Raw genomic sequence first — 21475 nt, forward strand, 5'->3', positions numbered from 1 at the left:
AGAGAACTAAAGTAGTTATGGAGATCAAACTGGTCATTTCACACACGTTATTATTAGACCATGTCGTAATCAATGGTCATTAACATCAATGCAGTACCTCCCTTTCCAGATTCTGTTCTGGAAATGACTGTTCATGCATAAGCTATACAATATGAATACATCATGTGTAGCCTTCTTTTTTTTCTTTTTTTTCTTTTTTTTTTTTTTCTTAAGCATTGAATTAAATTGTGCAAGAATGTTCTTGATGTGTATCTACTTATTTATGTTTGTTGTTGTTGTTGTTGTTTTGGTGGGTTAAAAAAAAAATTTGATTGTTTTGTTGTTGTTGTTGTTGGGTGTGTTTTTTTTGTGTGTTTTTTTGTTTGTTTTTTGTTGTTGTTGTTGTTTGTTTTTGTTTTTTGTTTTTTGTTTTTTTGGGGGGTGTGGGGGGGTGGAAGCGTGAAAAAATGTTGTTGAAAGCTTGGATTATACGGACAGGTTGGGTTGTTGTTTTTTTCTGTTTTCCTTTTCTAAAACGTCTGATACAATTTATTTCAGTCTGAACGAAAACATTTGTCTGACCAAACTTTAGAACGTCAGTGTATAAACAAATACCTGGAGATAATGTAAGTTTTATTATCATTATTAGTTCTTCTTCTTCTTTTTCTTCTTCTTCTTCTTCTTCTTCTTCTTCTTATTATTATTATAATTACTACTACTACTACTACTACTACTACTACTCATTCAGATGCTGGGACTTGCAAGGCATCAGGCACTTTTTTAAAATTTTTTTTATTTATATATATATATATATATATATATATATATATATATATATATATATATATATATACATCTAGCGTCATGATATCCTTGATCTGAAATGTCTCTTCGAGCACTATTTTCAATTCCGGAAGGAAATCAGTGTTTTTTTTCTTTTCTTTTCTTCTTTTTTTCATTATTATTTCATTTATCTTTTTTTTTAATCTTTTTTTTTCTAATGTGGGCTGACTCTGTGTGTGTGTGTGTCTGTGTGTGTGTGTGTGTGTGTGTGTGTGTGTGTGAGTGTGTGTGATTTGCTTCAGTCTATCGCCAGCTGCTGTGAATTCTTGTTTGACTGGTTTAAATCTCTTTTAGTATGGTGCACATGGTCATTTTCTGTTGATGTTTACAACGAACCTGTGGTTTGTTTGTTCATGATTTGTTCCCCCCCCCCCTCCCCCCCCCCCCCTCGCCCCCCACCCTTTCCTTTTACGTCATACATGCAGGTATTACACTTCCTATATTTCATCACCTCCATTCCAACACACGTCATAAAGTGATCACCATCATCATCAAATTCTGCATGCGACTGTCACACCGAGAAACCCAAATAAACAATATAAACACACACACACACACACACACACACACACACACATACACACACTCAGCGCATACAAATACACAACACAAAACTCCATGGTTGTTAATACTCAGCCGTGTTTACTTTAAACAAAGAAACCAACCAACCATGGGATGCTGCTGATAATAATAATAATAATAATAATAATAATAATGAGTTTATTCAGAAAGCGCCTAATCAAATAATTTTGCTCAAAGCGCTTTACAATCACAATAGTTCCTTTTCTTAAAACATATATGATCCATTAGGATACGCAGGTTGATTCCACTAAGAAGAAACAAACATGATAAATTGAAACAAGACACCGCATCAAAGGTGATGACATTAAGAATGATAATCCAATCCACACAGCACCCTGCACACAAAATATGCTCAACTGCACTGGACAGCATAAAACCCGATGAGTTAAACATACATTTAAACACAAAATGAAAAAAAACCCAGCACCCATAACCAACACAGGTACCTAGCCAAACACCTAAGCATGTTCACACACACACACACACACACACACACACACACACACACACACACACACACACACAGACAGAGAGAGAGAGAGAGGAAAAGAAACATGTAAGGAGACCAGAAAGATAGTTTGGTGAAGAACCAGAGAAAGTGTGCAAGCAATACGTGGAGGGTTTTTATATTTAATTCAATCCTGGTCTGTATTGGCAACCAGTGAAGTTGTTTCTGAAGCGGCTAAATATAACACCTCTCTCTCTCTCTCTCTCTCTCTCTCTCTCTCTCTCTCTCTCATATTACTTAACCCTTTCAGCGCCAAGCTCGCATTTATGCACAGGCGTGGTAGAGGACCCATGTCACTGAAAGGTGACCATTCATTGGTCTGCTATCCATGAACCTACTGATCTTTATTTTCGGTGGTAGGATAGTCCATATCTTCTACACATCATAGGGGGAATCCCCGGCTATTCTTAGACACCAAATTTTCTGGGTTTATAGCAAAAGGGAATTTTGCACTCTAAATTGACAGGCAGTGAAAGGGTTAAAAATCCCAGATTAAACTAACAACCGCTCAACTCAATTCTGTGCTGTTTAAAAGTACAACGGAATTGTCTAAAATAACGTTACGCCAATAAGACGTTAAACTAAAGAGTAGTTCAGTTCAGTTACTCAAAGAGGCGTCACAGCGTTCAGACAAATCCATATACGCTACACCACATCTCCTAAGCAGATGCCTGACTAGCAGCGAAACACAACGCGCTTAGTCAGGCGTTGCGGGGGAAAAAACGAAGATAAAAGATACATAAACAAACAAATAAATGTCATTAAATTCACACACACACACGCACGCGCGCGCGCGCGCGCGTGCGCAAGCTATATCAACATCATTTTGTGGCTTAAAGTCTAAGGCCAGGATGTCTTTTCTATAAACCCCGATACCAAACATAATTTTGAAACAGACATCAATTTGTTAACTGCAAGCAACCAATACATTTATTGCACGTCTTCTCCCCACAATCACCAATACTGTCAACTCATCCCTGCTCACTGGAACGTTTCCATCCACTTTCAAAACTGCAATCGTCCGGCCTCTTCTGAAGAAACCCAACCTTGACGCAAACATTTTGAAAAACTATCGACCATTCATGTCCAAACTCCTTGAAAAAGCTGTCCTCAAGCAGCTCAACAACCACCTTTGTATCAACAATCTCATCCACCCATTTCAGTCTGCCTATCGCGCTGACCACAGCACCGAAACCACTCTCCTCCACATTCTGAACAATCTACTGATAGCGTCCGACTCAGGAAAAAATTTCGTTTCTTACTCTTCTCGACTTGTCAGCTGCCTTTGACACGATAGACCATTCAATCCTTTCCCGTCTTCATTTTACATTTGGTATCAACGGCACTGTTCTAAACTGGTTCAAATTTTATCTCACTGATCGATTCCAGTCTGTCATTGTTGATCATTTCCAATCTGAACCCGTTAAAATCGAGCATGGGGTCCCACAGGGATCTGTTTTAGGCCCAGTGCTCTCCACACTGTACACTGCTCCTCTGGCTGAAATTATCAACCACCATAATATCAGTCATCATTCTTATGTTGATGACACTCAATTCCAGAAAAGTGATACCCCTGAAAAATTGTTGTCGCTCTTGCAAGAAACATCCAACTGCTTCCTGGACATTCAAAACTGGATGACTCGAAATAAGTTACAATTGAACGCGGACAAAACTGAAGCAATGATCATAGGAACTAAACAAAAACTGTCTTCCATCACAATTGACACAATCAAACTTGGCAGCACATCCATCCCTCTTTCCATGTCAGTCAGGAACCTCGGTGTTGTCCTTGACAATACACTGTCCATGCAAAAATTTATCAGTCAGACATGTCAGTCCTGCTACTGTCAACTGCGGCGCATCAGTGCCGTCAGGAAATATCTGTCCACTGACACAACATCTAGACTTGTCGTTTCTCTCGTTCTCTCTTGCCTTGACTACTGTAACTCTCTATTGTCTGGTTTGCCTGCTTCATCCATTCAGTCCCTTCAGCGCATACAAAACTCTGCTGCCCGACTCGTGCTCAGAAAGAAAAGTTTTGAGCACATCACTCCTCTTTTGCAACATCTCCACTGGCTCCCTGTCTCACACCGAATAAAGTACAAGATCAGCACTCTATGTTATAGATGCATTCACAAAACTGCCCCTTCCTATCTCTGCAGCTGCCTTCACCTCTACACTTCATCTCGCTCACTACGATCGGCTTCGGATCCACTCTGTTTACGCATACCCAGATTCAAACACTCGACTGTTGGCCGCCGTTCTTTCTCTGTCTCTGGACCTTGCGATTGGAATGAACTTCCTCTTCCGCTTCGTCAAGTCTCCACACTCAGCTCTTTCAAGTCTGGCCTTAAAACCCACCTCTTCCCAAAATAGCCTCTCTTGCCTGCCTTTCCTTGCCTTTAGTTTCTACAGTTGAGTTATGCATGCGTGTGAATGACTGGTGCGAAAGCGCTTTGAGTTGTCTCTGCACAAGATTCAGCGGTATATAAATACCATTATTATTATTTTCACTTCGTGCCGCCTTTTGAATAGATTAGGAGTTTACTTTTGTGTGAGGCAAGTCCATTTTGTGTCAACGTTAACAAACTGAACTTTTTTTTCTTTTTTTTTTTAATTGTTTGTTGCTGTCGTTGTTGGGTTTACTTTTGTTTGTTTGTTTGTTGTTGTTGTTTTTGTTGTTGTTGTTGTTGCTTGCTTTTGATTTTGCTTTGTTTTGTTTTGTTGTTTGTTTGGTTATTTATTTGGGAGGGGGGCTGTGTTGGGGTGGAGAGGGTTGGTAGTTACAGGCGCGCGCGCGCGCGCGCACACACACACACACACACACACACACACACACACACACACACACACACACACCATTTCTCACGCCTGTGCCTTCGCCCAGTCAGTGACGGGGACACGCTGCGCACAGGACGGACGCAGGTCGTGGTTGAACCTGTAGGCCTCGGGGCCGTGTTCAGTCTGGAAACAGACGCCGGGAAAGAAGTTCACCTTGCACTCCACCACGTACAGATCCGCAGACTGCAGAGAGGTGGTTTTGGTGGCCGTTTTGTTGTCCAGGCCGTGGCCTTGACCCTTCGCTGACCCGCCAACTCCTCCTCCTCCTCCTCGTGCTCCTTGGGGATGTCTCTCATCAGTGTCTCTGTTGTCCTCCTGGGCAGGCTTTACCGGGTAGAAACGCACTTCCACCAAGGGGTCCTTCGACCTCTCTGGGTGCAGCAGCAAACGATCCCGCACGTTCCTCACCACCAGTTTCTCCAGAGCGTTTTTGTCGTCGTGGGTCAGAGGGATCCCCTTGCACGTGAAGTACCCGCTCTTGTGTTCGAACCTGGGCACGTCTTCTTCTCTGGCGACGTGGAAGACTTTCCTCTCCTCCGTGTTCTTGTCGTCGGCCCAGAAGCGCATGTCGGTGTCCAAGGCTTCTGCCAGGCCGCTGGTGTTGGGCAAAGGCTTCCACTTGGTGGAGGACGTTTCCTTCTCTTCCCTGAGGCCCAGGAAGAAGGACCCGCCGTTCCGCTGTTTGGCGAAGGCGGCGAGGTACTGAGGCAGCTTCAGGCTGTTCCACCAGAGGAAGGTGAGCTTGGAGGCGGTGTCCTTGCATGACTTGGGGGTCTTCTTGTCCAGGTCCTTGGGCAGGACCACCTTGGCCTGCATGTTGAGGTTCTCGTGGAATGGGATCCGCTGCCCGTCCACCAGGAGGTAGGAGTCCAGGGTGCCCCGAGGGGAGGGCGGGGTCTCGTCTGGGGCGTTTCTGTTTCTGTCCAGTAGGCGTCTCATCTGTCCGTGGCTGGGGTCCGCCAGGCCTTTGTTGAGCGAGATCTGGAACACGAGGAGAGGCAGTTCCTCTTTGTTCATACCAGCGAGAGAGGACGCGTTTGTTTGTGTGTGTGTGTGTGTGTGACCTGCGAAGATCCCTTCCTTCTATTAAGGAAGGGTGAATACCGTAGTCGCACCTTCTCGCCACGTTAATGTGGGTGTTTCCTCAGGGGGACACGGTGCAGGTTGTTTCAACCGACGCGGCACGGGAGCGAGCAACTGGCGCTATATCAAAACTAGATCTCGGCCTCTCCAATCAAGGAAAGCCGCAGCTAGACCAGTCTAGCATGGAGAGGGATGGGCTCCGCCATGCTTTTCTGCCCAAGACTCACCGCATGAATGACGACCACTACTCAACCCATACCGGCTCGGTCGTCACCCGGGTCAACAAGGACCGCGCCTTCCATTGCAAACCAGGGTGGAGGTGACAAATGTGCTACTGGTGGACCACACAACAACAAGCTCCGGGCCAGGAACAACATCTCTATTGGCACGTGGAATGTCAGAACACTAAGGACGCCAGGAAAATTGGAAGAACTGACACATGCAATGAACAAATATCGCTGGCACATCCTAGGACTCTGTGAAACACGATGGAAAAACATCGGTGAAATACCCACACTTGAAGGCCACAGACTATTTTACAGTGGTAGAGAGGACAAACACGAACATGGAGTAGGGTTCCTGATCCACAAAGACATTGTTAACACTGTCATGGGCTGCCGACCAATATCCAGCAGGCTCACTACCATCCGCCTGAGGGCATCCCCATTCAACATCACCATCATACAAGCATATGCTCCAACATCTGATCACAGCGATGATGAAGTTGAGGAGTTCTACGAACAACTACAAGAAACCCTTGATCAGACACCAAAGAAAGACATCATAGTAGTACAAGGTGACTGGAACGCCAAGATCGGAGAAGACTCCTACAACACCTGGAAGGGCACATGTGGACGATATGGTAACAACGCTACAAATGAAAGAGGTTTGAGACTCCTGGAATTTGCCTGCTTCAACAACCTGAAGATAACAAACACATTTGGACCACACAAAGCATCCAGAAGATGGACATGGCACAGCCCTGGAGGAGATCACCACAACCAAATAGACTACATCATGGTAAAGAAGCGTTTCCAGTCTAGCGTGAACATTGCCAAGACAAGAAGTTTCCCAGGAGCTGACATTGCAAGTGACCACGACTTGGTAATGATGACCTTCAAACTCCAACTGAAGAAAACAAGGAAACAAAGCTTCTCAAGACTGAAGTTCGACCTGGAAAAATTGAAAGATCCTGAAGTACAAGAGGCATTCCAAGCCATGATTGGTGGGAAATTCGCGCCACTCATCACTCTCGATGCAGATGACGCCGACCTGGATACACTCGTAAGCGACTTCAACGCAGCTGTAACTGAAACAGCCCAAACAACTCTTGGAAAACAACGCATCAAAAAGAAGCCCTGGGTCACGGACGACATCCTACAGCTGTGTGACAAACGTAGAGACCTGAAAAAGAAAAAGAATGAAGAAGAAGGGGCAAAACAGTACAAAGCAGTTAACACCGAAATCAAGAGAAGCATGAAGAAGGCAAGGGAGAATTGGATTGAAGGAAAATGCCAGGACATAGAGGAAAACCTGACAAGAAACAACAGCAAGAAAGCCTACCAAGTTGTGAAAGAACTTACCAACACAAGGCAAGGTAGAACTATGTCCAACATCCAGACCAAGGATGGAAAATGTCTAACAGAAGAACAAGACATCCTAAAGCGATGGACAGAATACTGCTCAGAGCTATACAACATACAGACCACAGGTGATCCAGCAATACTGAATGTTCCACCAGCCACTGATAACAGTAATCACCCCATACTCCGTGAAGAAATAGAGGCAGCAATAGCATCGCTGAAAAAAGGGAAATCGGCAGGAGTGGACAACATCCCATCAGAACTGGTCCAAGCAGGGGGTGAAGTTATGATAGATGTGCTACTGAAAATCTGCAACAAGATCTGGCAAACAGGGGAATGGCCCACACCGTGGACACAATCACTGATCATCACCCTCCCCAAAAAGGGCAATCTCCAGCAGTGTCAAAACTACCGCACCATCAGCCTGATTAGTCATCCCAGCAAAGTCATGTTGAAGATCCTGCTTAACAGACTGAAACCACAAGCAGAAAACATCATTGCTGAAGAACAGGCAGGTTTCAGACCAGGAAGGAGCACAACTGAACAAATCTTCAACTTGAGGTTGCTATGTGAGAGGTACCATCAACACCAACAAGACCTCTACCACGTCTTCATTGATTTTAAGAAGGCATTTGACAGGGTCTGGCATGCAGCTTTGTGGGCTACCATGAATCTGTACAACATCAACGCCAACCTGATCAGACTGATACAGCACCTCTATGACAAAGCCACCAGCGCCGTCTACCTCAACAATAGCATCGGGGACTGGTTCAGAACCACAGTCGGAGTGAGACAAGGCTGTCTACTCTCCCCAACACTCTTCAACATCTTCTTAGAAAGAATAATGACTGACGCACTGGAAGAGCATGTAGGAACAGTCAGCATAGGCGGCAGAACAATCACAAACCTACGTTTTGCCGACGACATTGATGGACTGGCTGGGAAAGAAGAAGAACTGGCAAGCCTGGTCAAACATCTAGACAAAGCCTCCACATCGTATGGAATGCAAATCAGTGCGGAGAAAACCAAACTGATGACTAACAACACCAACGGCATCAGCATTGACATCAAAGTCAACGACGAAAAGCTTAAAACAGTCCACAGCTTCAAATATCTGGGAGCAATCGTGTCAGATGAAGGATCTAAACCAGAAGTACTCTCGAGAATTGCCCAAACAACAATGGCACTCAACAAGCTGAACACCATCTGGAACAACAAAAACATCGCTCTCAGCTCAAAAATCAGACTGATGCGTTCCCTGGTTATATCAATATTGCTCTACGCCTGCGAGACTTGGACCCTGACTGCGGACATCGAGAGAAGAATCCAAGCTGTCGAGATGAGATGCTTTCGTAGACTACTTGGCATCTCCTACAGAGACCACATCACTAACACGGAAGTGAAGAACAGAATCAAGCAAAGTATTGGACCCTACGAAGACCTTCTGTCCATAGTGAAAAAACGCAAACTTAGGTGGTATGGACACATCTCCCGATCATCTGGTCTTGCCAAAACGTTCCTGCAAGGCACCGTACAAGGAGGCAGAAGGAGAGGACGGCAGAAGAAGAGATGGGAAGACAACATCCGGGGGTGGACAGGCTTGACGCTCGGTGACGCCCTGAGGAAATCAGAAAACCGTGAAGAGTGGAGAGGGGTGGTGGCCAGGTCAGCAGCGGTGCCCCAACGGTCTGAACCCAGACTACGGGAGAGGTGAAGGTGAAGGTGAAGGTGTGTGTGTGTGTGTGTGTGTGTGTGTGTGTGTGTGTGTGTGTGTGTGTGTGTGTATGTTTTCAAAAGTGATTTATAAATGATTAACAAATAGTAAAGAGTGGTAACTCTCTCCATTACACAAGGTACACAACTTCAAGTCAGTGATGCTTACGCTACCGATTCATCGCTATATAATACCATGTTCTGTGTGGCTTATTCAGGATTAAAGAGGCTATGCCAGTCTTGAATAAAAGCTAATTTGTGTTTGCACATTTCTTCTGTCTTTTCTGCTGTGTGCACATGTCAAATGATTGGTATAAGGACAGACCCGGCGCTTTCTTTTTTGAGGAAGTGTCTGGGTTTGTTCCAATGTACCTTTTATTTACCTGTGTGCTAGCTGAATCGGTAGCGAAAGCATCACTGACTTGAAGTTGTGTACCTTGTGTAATGGAGAGAGTCACCGCTCTTCGCTGTTTGTTAATCATATCGTCTCCTGGCCTCATTATTTATCATTTCCAGTGGATAAACTACCGAGGCAACCATGTATTTGTTCTGTATTGTCTATGTGTTCTGTGTGGCTTATTCAGGATTAAAGAGGCTATGCCAGTCTTGAATAAAAGCTAATTTGTGTTTGCACATTTCTTCTGTCTTTGCTGCTGTGTGCACATGTCAAATGATTGGTATAAGGACAGGCCCGGCGCTTCCTTTTTCGAGGAAGTGTCTGGGTTTGTTCCAATGTACCTTTTATTTACCTGTCTGCTAGCTGAATCGGTAGCGTAAGCATCCCTGACTTGAAGTTGTGTAATGGAGAAAGTTACCACTCTTAACTAGTATTTGTTAATCATATCGTCTCCTGGCTTCATTATTTGTTAATTTCCAGATTTATAAATGCATTCGTTTGATCGTCTGTCCGTCCACCTGACTCCCGTCTACCCTCCACTGATCCACCCAGCAACCTATCCATCCATCTAACCATCACCTTACGGAGTAGTTCATCCATGGGATCAGCGCGTTGGGTGCCTGGATCAGGCATGTGATCCCACATTTGTTTGGGTTTTTTTTTTCAGGCATCTGCTCCTACAACTGTTGTTTGTTTTCTCTCTCTCTCTCTCTCTCTCTCTCTCTCTCTCTCTCTCTCTCTCTTTATAAAGTAGTTGTGGTGTCGTGCATCATGGATCAGTCTGCACGTTTCGACGCCTCCTTGAAACTCAATTTGACAAAAAAAAAGAACCACAAAAAACAAAAAAAAACACCAAAAAACCCGACACAACACAAGAAGATGGGACAGCTAAACAAAAAAAGCAGACAAAATAAATAAATAAATAAAATAAAAAGACACGTCCCCAACACAGTTCAGCCCCACCCAGACACGCACATGTAAATCTCTAACCACCACCACCCCCCTACCCCCAATCCCCCAAAAAACTCATATATTCACCAACTACAACGATCATGTATAGACTTCACACACACACACACACACACAGCACCACTTCATAAACGAAGGGGTGATTAAAACAAATTCCGCCAAAAAATGTACGGCTGTTTGGTGTTACACAAACAGCAGCTGTGGTGTTTCATTGCAAAGAAGAAGATGATAAAAGACCTCCTCCCCCATACACCCCATCCTCATCCAGACACGCACATGTATATACCCCTGACAAAAAAAAAACAACAAAAAACAAAAACAAAAAAAACACCTGACATGGTCACCATTCACAACGTCCATGTACAGACTTCACACAAAAAAAAAAAGCACCACTTCATAAATAAAGGTGTGATTAAAAAAAAAAATCCCGTCAAAAATGTACAAGTATTTGGTGGTACATAAAAGACAGCTGTGTTGTCTCATTGAAAACACACACACACACACACACACACACACACAGAGGAAATGCGCGTGCAAGAATGATCGAGTGATGCTCCATACACTAGCTGAATACAATCGCTGTTAATCGAAAATTCAGCATCATTCAATAATAATAATAATAAGAAGAATAATAATAAGAAGAAGAAGAAGAATGGCATTTATATAGCGCTGAATCTTGTGCATAGACAAATCAAAGCGCTTTCGCACCAGTCATTCACACGCATGCGTAACTCTAAAACTGGAGAAACTTAAGACAAGGAAGAGGCAGGGAAGGGAGGCTATTTTGGGAAGAGGTGGGTTTTAAGGCCAGACTTGAAAAGAGCTGAGCGTGGAGACTTGACGAAGCGAAAGAGGAAGTTCATTCCAGTCGCAAGGTCCAGAGACAGAGAAAGAACGGCGGCCAACAGTCGAGTGTTTGAATCTGGGTATGCGTAAACAGGGTGGATCCGAAGCGGATCGTAGTGAGCGAGATGGAGTGTAGAGGTGAAGGCAGCAGCAGAGACTTGACGAAGCGAAAGAGGAAGTTCATTTCATGATGCTCCCCACTAGTGCCAGTTCCCGAGTGAAGCTTAACTCTCTCCATACGAACGGCGAAAGAGACGACGTTAACAGCGTTTCACCCAAATTACCATCATCAAAATATTGCAAGCGGAAGGCTCTTATACTGAAGAGGTAAATGTTGACAAAGAATACCACAATTCTGACGACGGAAGCTAAAGGTTGGGTCATTGAGACACCCACTGGACATCCGAGGGGTCTGTGTAGAGGAGAAGAGAGGACTGGCCGCACTGAGTGAGTTAACTTTTTTTGTGTGTGAACCCTGTGTATAAAATTATACTTTCTGCCCTTACCTTGGACTGAAAATCCAAGGTGCTGAGGTAGGGGCGGTGGAGGGGCTTGACCCTGAAGATGACGTGTCCTTTCGCCACATGCCGCTCAAAGTTGTCGTCGAACAGAGTGTCATCTGACACTAGGTCCATCAGGTCATCGTCCACCTGAGAGGCAACAGAAACAACACCGACAACGACATCAACAGTAATCATACTACTACTACTACTACTATTGATGATATTGATGGTGGTGGTGGTGATAACGGCGATCATGTTGATGATCATGGTGGTGAAACATTATGCAAAAATAAGATGATGATGATACTGCACGCAGGAAAAAATACAAGAAATGGGTGGCGCTGTAGTGTAGCGACGCGCTCTCCCTGGGGAGAGCAGCCCGAATTTCATACAGAGAAATCTGTTGTGATAAAAAGAAATACAAATACAAATAATAAGGAGAAGAAGTAGAAGAACGTGATGATGATGATGAAGATGCTGATGAAACATGAGACTCCTACTACTACTACTACTACTACCACCACCACCATAACTACTACTACTACTGATAATAATGATTATAATAAGAAGAAGAAAAAGAACCCCATTATGCCCTCTGGTATGCAGGTGGTATACAGGGCACTCTTGTCTGTTTTGGGGCCAGTCTCTGAATTATGCCCCAGGTGCCAGTTGCATATTTGCTTGGTTCTAACTTTTGGACAGTTACACGTGACTAAATGCCCACGTTGACCGAACTACGCCATTGGTCAGTTCCATACTAGTAACACACAGTCAGTGGGGCGGGTTGCGACCATACTAGGCTCTTCCGTCCGAGCAATGCAACTGGCTACCCAGGTGTGCTCCAGGGTCTTGAGTTCTCCTTCCGACTGTTCTGCGCCAGGTGTCCTTCGGCCTTCCTTCTCTCTTTGCGCCTACCTTCTGGTGTCCAGGGAAGGGCTGTCAGGGTGATGCTACCTGGATCTCTTCGCGTGACGAGTCCAATCCATTTCTGTCATCTTTTCATGATGATTTGTTTGTGTTTGTATTTGTATTTCTTTTTATCACATCAGATTTCTCTGTGTGAAATTCGGGCTGCTCTCCCCAGGGAGAGCGCGTCGCTACACTACAGCGCCACCCATTTTCTTGTACTTTTTTTCCTGCGTGTAGTTTTATTTGTTTTTCCTATCGAAGTGGATTTTTCTACAGAATTTTGCCAGGAACAACCCTTTTGTTGCCGTGGGTTCTTTTACGTGCGCTAAATGCATGCTGCACATGGGACCTCGGTTTATCGTCTCATCCGAATGACTAGCGTCCAGACCACCACTCAAGGTCTGGTGGAGGGGGAGAAAATATCGGCGGCTGAACCGTGATTCGAACCAGCGCACTCAGATTCTCTCGCTTCCAAGGCGGACGCGTTACCTCTAGGCCATCACTCCACTGATGGTCTCCGTGGTATCTTGATTGCACTGGGCGAGTAACTGATTGAAGATGGTTTGGGTTCAGGAGATTCGCTGGATACTTAAGAGGATTTTCGTGTGGTATATTGGTCGTTCGTTTATTTATTTATAGTCTGTTCATCTAAGATGATGATATTAGACTGAAAATAAATGATATTATTATTATCATTATTATTATTATTTGGATAATTATCATTTCCATCATAATGATGATCGTTATTATTAATTAGAGATCGACGTTTCTGTATATTCGAATGAAAAGGGGGGCGGTTGAGGTGGAGGGGAGGGGGGGCAAGGGGGAGGGGACTAAGAAAGGTAGAGAGAGAGAGAGAGAGAGAGAGAGAGAGAGAGAACAGAATGTGGAAAAGATGTAAAATGGAGAGGGTGAGTGTCAGTGATTGGAGAAAAAACAACAACATAATATTAGAAGGGTGTGTGTGTGAGAGGGAGGACGGGGGAAGAGGGATTAGGACAAAAGATTAATCAATAATCAAATAGTGTTTGCACTACTTCTGTAGATTATTATTAATTTTGGTATATTGACTACTTCGTTAGATCACTGTCAGTCATACCCCCTGCATTCCGATTAACAGAGCAGTGTGTAAAGTACACAACACTTGTACACTCTCAGCTTGGTGTTGATCCCGTACTGGGGGGATCCCTACACATTATTCAGCATTCTCAACGTGCTTCTGGCTCTTGATGTCGCTGCTGCCTGCTCCTCTATCATATCTGACAGTGTTGCCCAGGTACACAGTCTCCTCAGTTGTGGGTAGATCTGTTCCGATTACCTGGACTGGCGAAGGGTTTGGAATGTTCAGTACCATCAACTCATCAGGCCTGTTTACTGTGCAAAGGTGCTGGGGCGGGTAGTCTCGTCTGTGAAGTCAAGATCTGTCAGATTTGAGAGGAGAGTCAATCTGGAGTGGATTATGTGGAGTGATGGCCTAGAGGTAACGTGTCCGCCAAGGAAGCGAGAGAATCTGAGCGCGCTGGTTCGAATCACGGCTCAGCCGCCGATATTTTCTCCCCCTCCACTAGACCTTGAGTGGTGGTCTGGACGCTAGTCATTCGGATGAGACGATAAACCGAGGTTCCGTGTGCAGCATGCACTTAGCGCACGAAAAAGAACCCACGGCAACAAAAGAGTTGTTCCTGGCAAAATTCTGTAGAAAAAAACCCACTTCCATAGGAAAAACAAAAGGAAAAAAAAAATTAAAAAATGGGTGGCGCTGTAGTGTAGCGACGCGCTCTCCCTGGGGAGAGCAGCCCGAATTTCACACAGAGAAATCTGTTGTGATAAAAAGAAATACAAACACAAATACAAATCTGATGCATCTCGGTTGATCTTTGGTTGTTTTTCGCACCCACTCTCTAGTCTATGGCCATGTTGAAGAGCAGTGTTGACATTATGCATCCTTGTATCACTCCTATCCTATCTTCCCCGAAAACTGTGTTCAATGTTTTCTACTTTCCATGTGAAGTTGGTGTAAAAGCTCTTGATGAGAAGGACTATCTGCTATGGATTCACGCAAGCACGAAATATATGCCAAGGCTTTCTCGAAATATGCAAAGCTGATGGAGAGCTGTCTCTGCCACTCTCTGTACACTGCTCAGTGATGATAGGCAGAGTAAATATCGGATCAGCATACCCTCTTCCTTTTCCGGAAACTTGTCTGCTAATTCTTTTGCTGATTTTCTACTCCGTCTGAAATTCGTTGTATGATGATACATGCAAGGATTTGGCGTGGAACTGATAAAAGGGTGATCCCATGTCAGTTGTTGCAGCTGCTCATGGTGCCCTTTGGAATCTTAACAATGACACCCTTTGTCCATTCATCTGGGCTCTGGGGCTGCTCTGGATACTTCTGCGTTGAGGTTGTCTTGTCCAGGCGCTTTTCCGTTCCTGGGAGATCTGATTTCTGAAATGATTTCTTCTATCGTTTCCTAAATTGTCGCCAAAGCCGATTTCATCGCCCTTTGCGATAACTAGGCAGGGGTGTCACCAATTTGACAGAATGGACTGTTGGGCTGACTTTGCTTCTTTACCGAACTTTACCCAAACACTGTTCCTTTCTCTCACGTTGATGAATGTATCCATTCTCTGCCTCTGTCTGTCTGTCTGTCTTTCTGTTTGTCTCTTTCTGCCTGCCTGTCTGTCTGTCTGTCTGACTCTCTCTTTCTTTCATATTTTCAACAGTCAACGAGGAAATGGTATTATTATGTTCACGAGTAAGCGTATGATGCGTGTCTTTTATTTTCGACATGGATGAAATTGTTTGCTTGCTCTCTTCCTGCTTCTCATAATATTGGTGTTGTTCTTTACAATGGGTGCTAACACGTTGGTTCCCACCCCTTCCGACCCCCTACTACGACGGGCAGAAGATGCCTAATAACAATGATTTTTTTTTTTTTTTTTAAGAAGAAGAAAATGTCCAGAGTTCTTTACCTGCTCGTCCCAGAAGCTGAGAAGGTGCGGACTGGTGTGGATGAAGACCAGCCCTCCCCCCTGGTTCAGCAGCGCGTTGACCATGCGCAGGAACTTGACCAGCAGTCTCTTCCTCTCGCCCTTGGGACTGGTCAGAACCTGGTCCACGTCTTCGTCCAGCACGAAGCCGAAGGACGCCTGCGTGAAGTCCGGCACCAGCCGCTGATGGCAGCCCTGGACTGGGCACGTCACTGCGGCGGCGGCTGGTGGGGTTAGGGGGAGGGGGGAGGGGGAGGAGGGAGGGACAGTGAAGAGCAGATTTTTGGTCACAACAGATTTCTATGTGTGGAATTCGGGCTACTCTCCCCAGGGAGAGCGCGTACCTACACAGACAGCGCCACCCATTTAAAAACAACAACAACAAACCAACCAAAAAACCAAAACCAAAAAAACCCCATCCTGCCTGCAATTTTATTTGTTTTCCAATCGAAGTGGATTTTTCTACAGAATTTTGCCAGGGGCAACCTTTTTTGTTGCCGTGGCTTCTTTACGCGTGCGCTAAATGCAAGCTGCACACGGGACCTTGGTTTGTCGTCTCATCCGAATGACTAGCGTCCAGACCACAAATTAAGGTCTAGCGGAGTGGGAGAAAATACTGGCGACTGGCGGTGTGGTTCGAACATGGATGCTGGGTATGTTCTTGTTTTCCATAACCTACCGAATGGTGACATGGATTACAGGATCTTTAACGTGCGTATTTGCTCTTCTGCTTGGTTATACACACGAAGGGGGTTCAGGCACAACACAAGCAGGTCTGCACATATGTTGACCTAGGAGATAGGAAAAATCTCCACCCCTTTACCCACCAGGCGCCGTTACCGAGATTCGAACCAGGGACCCTCAGACTGAAAGTCCAATTCTTTAGTCACTTGGCTATTGCGCCCGTCACACCACTCGTGATGAAAATGTAAAGAAGGAGAAATTGTAACACGCACCACACGAAATACAAAAGCAGGTCAATGGTTGGACACAGTCGCTGCAGTAAAACTGGCATCAGCTACGGCATGTGCTGTAAGTTAATTGCGTTTCTTCGGTCATCGCAGTCAACTGAGCGCTCGGCTACAAAATATAATAATCATTATTAATGACAACAGTCATCTCTCCACTGTCCTTAGCAACCTCACAATGCTAGCCCGGTCCCAGGATAATAATATTCAGTATTACTATTATCATTATCATCATCATTATTATTCTATTTTCACTTTATTACTATCATTATCAGTTTATTATTGATTATTATATCATTAATGATTATCATTATTGTTATCATTATTTATTAATGGATTAGTATTATCATTTCTATCATTATTATCATCATCATTATTATCATATCATTTAGAATTAAAAAAAAAATAAATCAGTGAGCTTGGAGGGTAAAGGATTAAATTATTTAAAATGGAAAAAAAATCAGTGAGCTTGGAGAGTAAAGGATTAAATTATAAAATGAAACAAAAATCAGTGAGCTTGGAGAGTAAAGGATTAAATTATAAAATGAAACAAAAATCAGTGAGCTTGGAGAGTAAAGGATTAAATTATAAAATGAAACAAAAATCAGTGAGCTTGAAGAGTAAATGATTAAATTATAAAATGAAACAAAAATCAGTGAGCTTGGAGAGTAAAGGATTAAATTATAAAATGAAACAAAAATCAGTGAGCTTGGAGAGTAAAGGATTAAATTATAAAATGAAACAAAAATCAGTGAGCTTGGAGAGTAAAGGATTAAATTATAAAATGAAACAAAAATCAGTGAGCTTGAAGAGTAAAGGATTAAATTATAAAATGAAACAAAAATCAGTGAGCTTGGAGAGTAAAGGATTAAATTATAAAATGAAACAAAAATCAGTGAGCTTGAAGAGTAAATGATTAAATTATAAAATGAAACAAAAATCAGTGAGCTTGGAGAGTAAAGGATTAAATTATAAAATGAAACAAAAATCAGTGAGCTTGGAGAGTAAAGGATTAAATTATAAAATGAAACAAAAATCAGTGAGCTTGGAGAGTAAAGGATTAAATTATAAAATGAAACAAAAATCAGTGAGCTTGGAGAGTAAAGGATTAAATTATAAAATGAAACAAAAATCAGTGAGCTTGGAGAGTAAAGGATTAAATTACTTTTTAAAAAAAGAAAGAAAAAAATCAGTGACCTTGGAGAGTAAAGGATTGAACAACAGTAAAGAGAAGTAACTCTCTCCGTTAACAAAATACACAACTTCAAGTCAATGCTGCTAATGCTACCTATTTCGAGTAAAAAAAAAAAAAAAGCATCGAGGCAACCACGTTTTTGTTCTGTATTGTACGTGTATTCTCTGAAGTATATTCAGGACTAAAAGGTCTTGAAGAAACGCCAATTTTGTGTTTGAGCATTTCTTTTGTCAGTGCTGTCGTGTGCACATGTCAAATGATCTGTGTTAAGGACTGGCCCGGAATTTCCTTTCGACTACCTTTTACTTCCCTTTGTGCTCGCTGAATCGGCAGCATCTAGCAGCTTTGAATGAAGTTGTGTACCTTGTAAATGGATAGTTACTTCCCTTCTTTTTCTCTTCTTCTCTTTCTTACTATCATAATCATCATTACACTGAGGAAAAGAAAGAAGTGATTGTTGTTATTTACTTTATCATGATATCATTAGTATCATGGTGGTGGTGGTGGTTATAAATAGATAACTATAAAGATAGACAAAAACAGACAGACAGAGAGAGAGAGGGACAGAGAGAGAGAGAGAGCTTACTTTCTATCAGCAAGATAGGACTGATGTCATCCCCTGAACGGCTTTGTCTGTTAAAAAAAAAAAAAAAAAGAATAAGAAAAACAACAACTGCAAAACGGCAACAAAAACAATGATAACAATAATAGCAAAACCATAATCATAATAATCATCATTAACATCATCGAAAGTCTAAACGGATGTTTGTAATCATAACTAATATATTTGCTCTCTCTCTCTCTCTCTCTCTCTCTCTCTCTCAAACACACGCACACAAACACATGTATACATGCATACATACATACATATCTCATTCTCTCATTCAGTACCTTTTTCTTATTATGGGCTTTTTCATCAAGCAACTTTTTATTTTTTATTTTTTTTTTTTTAACTTATTCTATTACCCAAACTGAAAAAAAAATGTAATTCAGTCATTGATTCTCTCTCTCGCTCTCTCTCTCTCTCTCTCTCTCTCGCACACACACACACACACAGAGTAAACAGAGAAACTCAGACTGGACAAAAACAGACACTGAAAGAAACTTAAAAAAAAAAAAAAAAAAAAAAAAGTTCAACTGACTGATGATGATTCGCATCCTCGTCCCCATGATGTTGAAGTCTGGAGGCCTGTTGCCACGCACAACTCGGTGGAATGGTACTCTTCTGCTGCTGCTGGTACTGATTCTGCTGCTGCTGCTGTTGCTGCTGCTGCTGCTGATACTGATGCGGTGGTGGTTGTGACGGCCTGTATGGATTCTGAAGCGGTTGTCGCTGACGCTGCTGTTGATGCTGCTGCTGCTGCAGCTGGTGATGATAATACTGTTGCTGCGTTGCCCAATGGTAATACTGCTGTGTGGCAGACAGTGGTTGTTGCTGCTGCTGCTGCTGGCCTTGATGTCGTCGTCTTGCATCCATAGTGTTCGTTTGGGAGGGAGGGACTGAGAGGGGGTTGGGGGGAGCTTGTGGGCCGAGTCAGTGGTGAGGAAGCAGCAACACTGACGCTGAAGAGAAGTTTGGGTAGAGTGAGGTTGGTGGTGGGAGTGTCAGTTAATCACGGACTTGCGTTTATTTGTTTGTTTGCCTGTTTATAGTCTGATAAGCTTTTCTGCGAAACACTCACGAATGCACACACGCACGCACACACACACGTTCACAGACTCATGCAACACATTCACACACACACACGTTCACTCACATACATGCAAACATACACACACACTGGCATACACACCGGCATACCTGACAGACACATTGAAACACTCCTACGCTTGCGAGCACATACACAAACTGGCACACCTGTGACACGGACACATATACGCAAGCGGCGAAGACACACACACACACACACACACACACACACACACACACACACATATATATATATATGGAAGACAGTACAAGCGGGTAGGCATTGGTCACTGAGTTTTCGATGAAAGCGATAAACGTCTTGTCACTGACAGTTTACCTGATAAGGAACTGTTTTTGTGGCCAACATAATTTCAACGTAGACTGAGCTGCACAATGAAACTAGTGGCTTGTTCCATTTGTCAGTTTTGCATGACGGAACGAAAGCCAACTCCACCCCACTGTTTGGCTACCAGTCCCCGTCTCTCAGCAGATCTTAACAATAAACACAAGTTTCAACAACAGCAGTTTCGGTTTCAAGGTGTCAAAGCTTGCGGACTGATCCGTAACACGTAGCCGCATACCACTGGTTTGTATCAAAACATTTTAAACAACAACATCAGTCAACTACAACAGCAACACTCTCTCCTCAGTTGTCCGGTTTCCAACCGTCTTCTCTCCCACCCACCCACACAAACACGCTAAAACATACCTACCTCTAAAGAGTGTCACACAGACAAAATAAAACGAACATAAAATGTGGCCTACTTTTCGTTTCAGTCAGCGACGACACTCGCCCCACCCCCCCACTGACACACACACAAATACAGACGTTAAACAGATCTCTAATAACGCCACACAGACAACTTATAACAAAAAATAACAGAGCTTACATGGCTATTTCACAGCTGACAAGATCATACCTGCAGTGAAGAATCTTATTCCTTTGCAGAAACACCAGTTTTCGTAACCAGTTCACACAGGTGCGACGAAGGAAAAGCACACTCGCTTGAGGTGAACGAACAAATCACAACACACTGTCTACAAGTACAAGCTGCTCGAAACGACAGCTTTGCCAATGTAGGTAGCAGTGCAACTACACACGGCTCGGTTTACCCACGACGCTAAAAATATCATCAAGGCTGCATGGTGTATAGCCTCGGTGACACGCAGTGCGTGCTGTCGCTGGGTGACTATACACACATTTCTCTGTGTGTGTGTCTGTGTGTGTGTGTGTGTGTGGCGTCTGTAAGAATGGGAGTGGTAGCGGTTTGATCACCGTTGAGCCACGCCGCAGATAATTTTTATAATCATCGTTTTGGCTGCGTTGTAATACAAGTATAAACCCGTCATATATATATATATATATATATATATATATGTGTGTGTGTGTGTGTGTGTGTGTGTGTGTGTGTGTGTGTGTGTGTGTGAATAGATAAATAAACAAAATAAGCAAATATATAGATTAATAACACTGAAATAAAAGAGGTACACTATACAGTTAAAGTCTACAACATTGTGGTCAGTATCTATGTTTAGCTGATATCTGTGTGTGAGTGCATGTGTGCGCGTCAGTGACTGAAACCTGACTGTGTGGATGACACAGGAAACGAATGATTAGCGCCCAGTTGCAGCGGTCAGTCGGCACCTATCCAGTAAGCAGCCTGTTGCGAAATGTCTTCATGTTTTACATCTATTTGCTTATTTATCATCATTGTTATCCTATTTATTTATTTATTATTGCTTTTTTTTTTTTTTTTTACATTATAGTTATCAATTACTCATTTATTTGTGTAAGCTTATCTATTATTTATTCACCTTTTTTTTCCCTCAAGGCCTGACTAAGCGCGTTGGGTTACGCTGCTGGTCAGGCAT

General features: G+C 43.3%; 1 protein-coding gene across 1 annotated transcript; it reads right to left on the reverse strand.

The window, feature by feature from the left end:
- Window positions 1-4581: 4581 nt before the first annotated feature.
- On the reverse strand, window positions 4582-20765 carry LOC143286953 (uncharacterized). The gene is made up of 6 exons (XM_076594926.1): window positions 20524-20765; window positions 19056-19476; window positions 18500-18546; window positions 15733-15974; window positions 11851-11994; window positions 4582-5734 (listed from the first exon to the last, which is right to left on the reverse strand). The coding sequence occupies exons 2-6, from the start codon at window positions 19388-19390 to the stop codon at window positions 4778-4780; spliced, it is 1725 nt and encodes a 574-aa protein (XP_076451041.1). The 5' UTR covers window positions 19391-19476; window positions 20524-20765; the 3' UTR covers window positions 4582-4777.
- Between the last annotated feature and the right edge of the window lie 710 nt (window positions 20766-21475).

Source organism: Babylonia areolata, chromosome 10, assembly GCF_041734735.1.
Source record: "Babylonia areolata isolate BAREFJ2019XMU chromosome 10, ASM4173473v1, whole genome shotgun sequence".
NCBI lineage: Eukaryota > Metazoa > Mollusca > Gastropoda > Neogastropoda > Buccinidae > Babylonia > Babylonia areolata.

Bases quoted from the DNA above. Each gene is read 5' to 3' on its own strand.
- LOC143286953 (XM_076594926.1), bottom strand. From the start codon at position 19,390: ATGGATGCAAGACGACGACATCAAGGCCAGCAGCAGCAGCAGCAACAA. The intron at 15,975-18,499 runs GTAAGCTCTCTC...TAACCCCACCAG, and splicing joins TCCTATCTTGCTGATAGAAA to CCGCCGCCGCAGTGACGTGC. The intron at 5,735-11,850 runs GTAAGGGCAGAA...CTCGTGTTCCAG, and splicing joins CCTTGGATTTTCAGTCCAAG to ATCTCGCTCAACAAAGGCCT.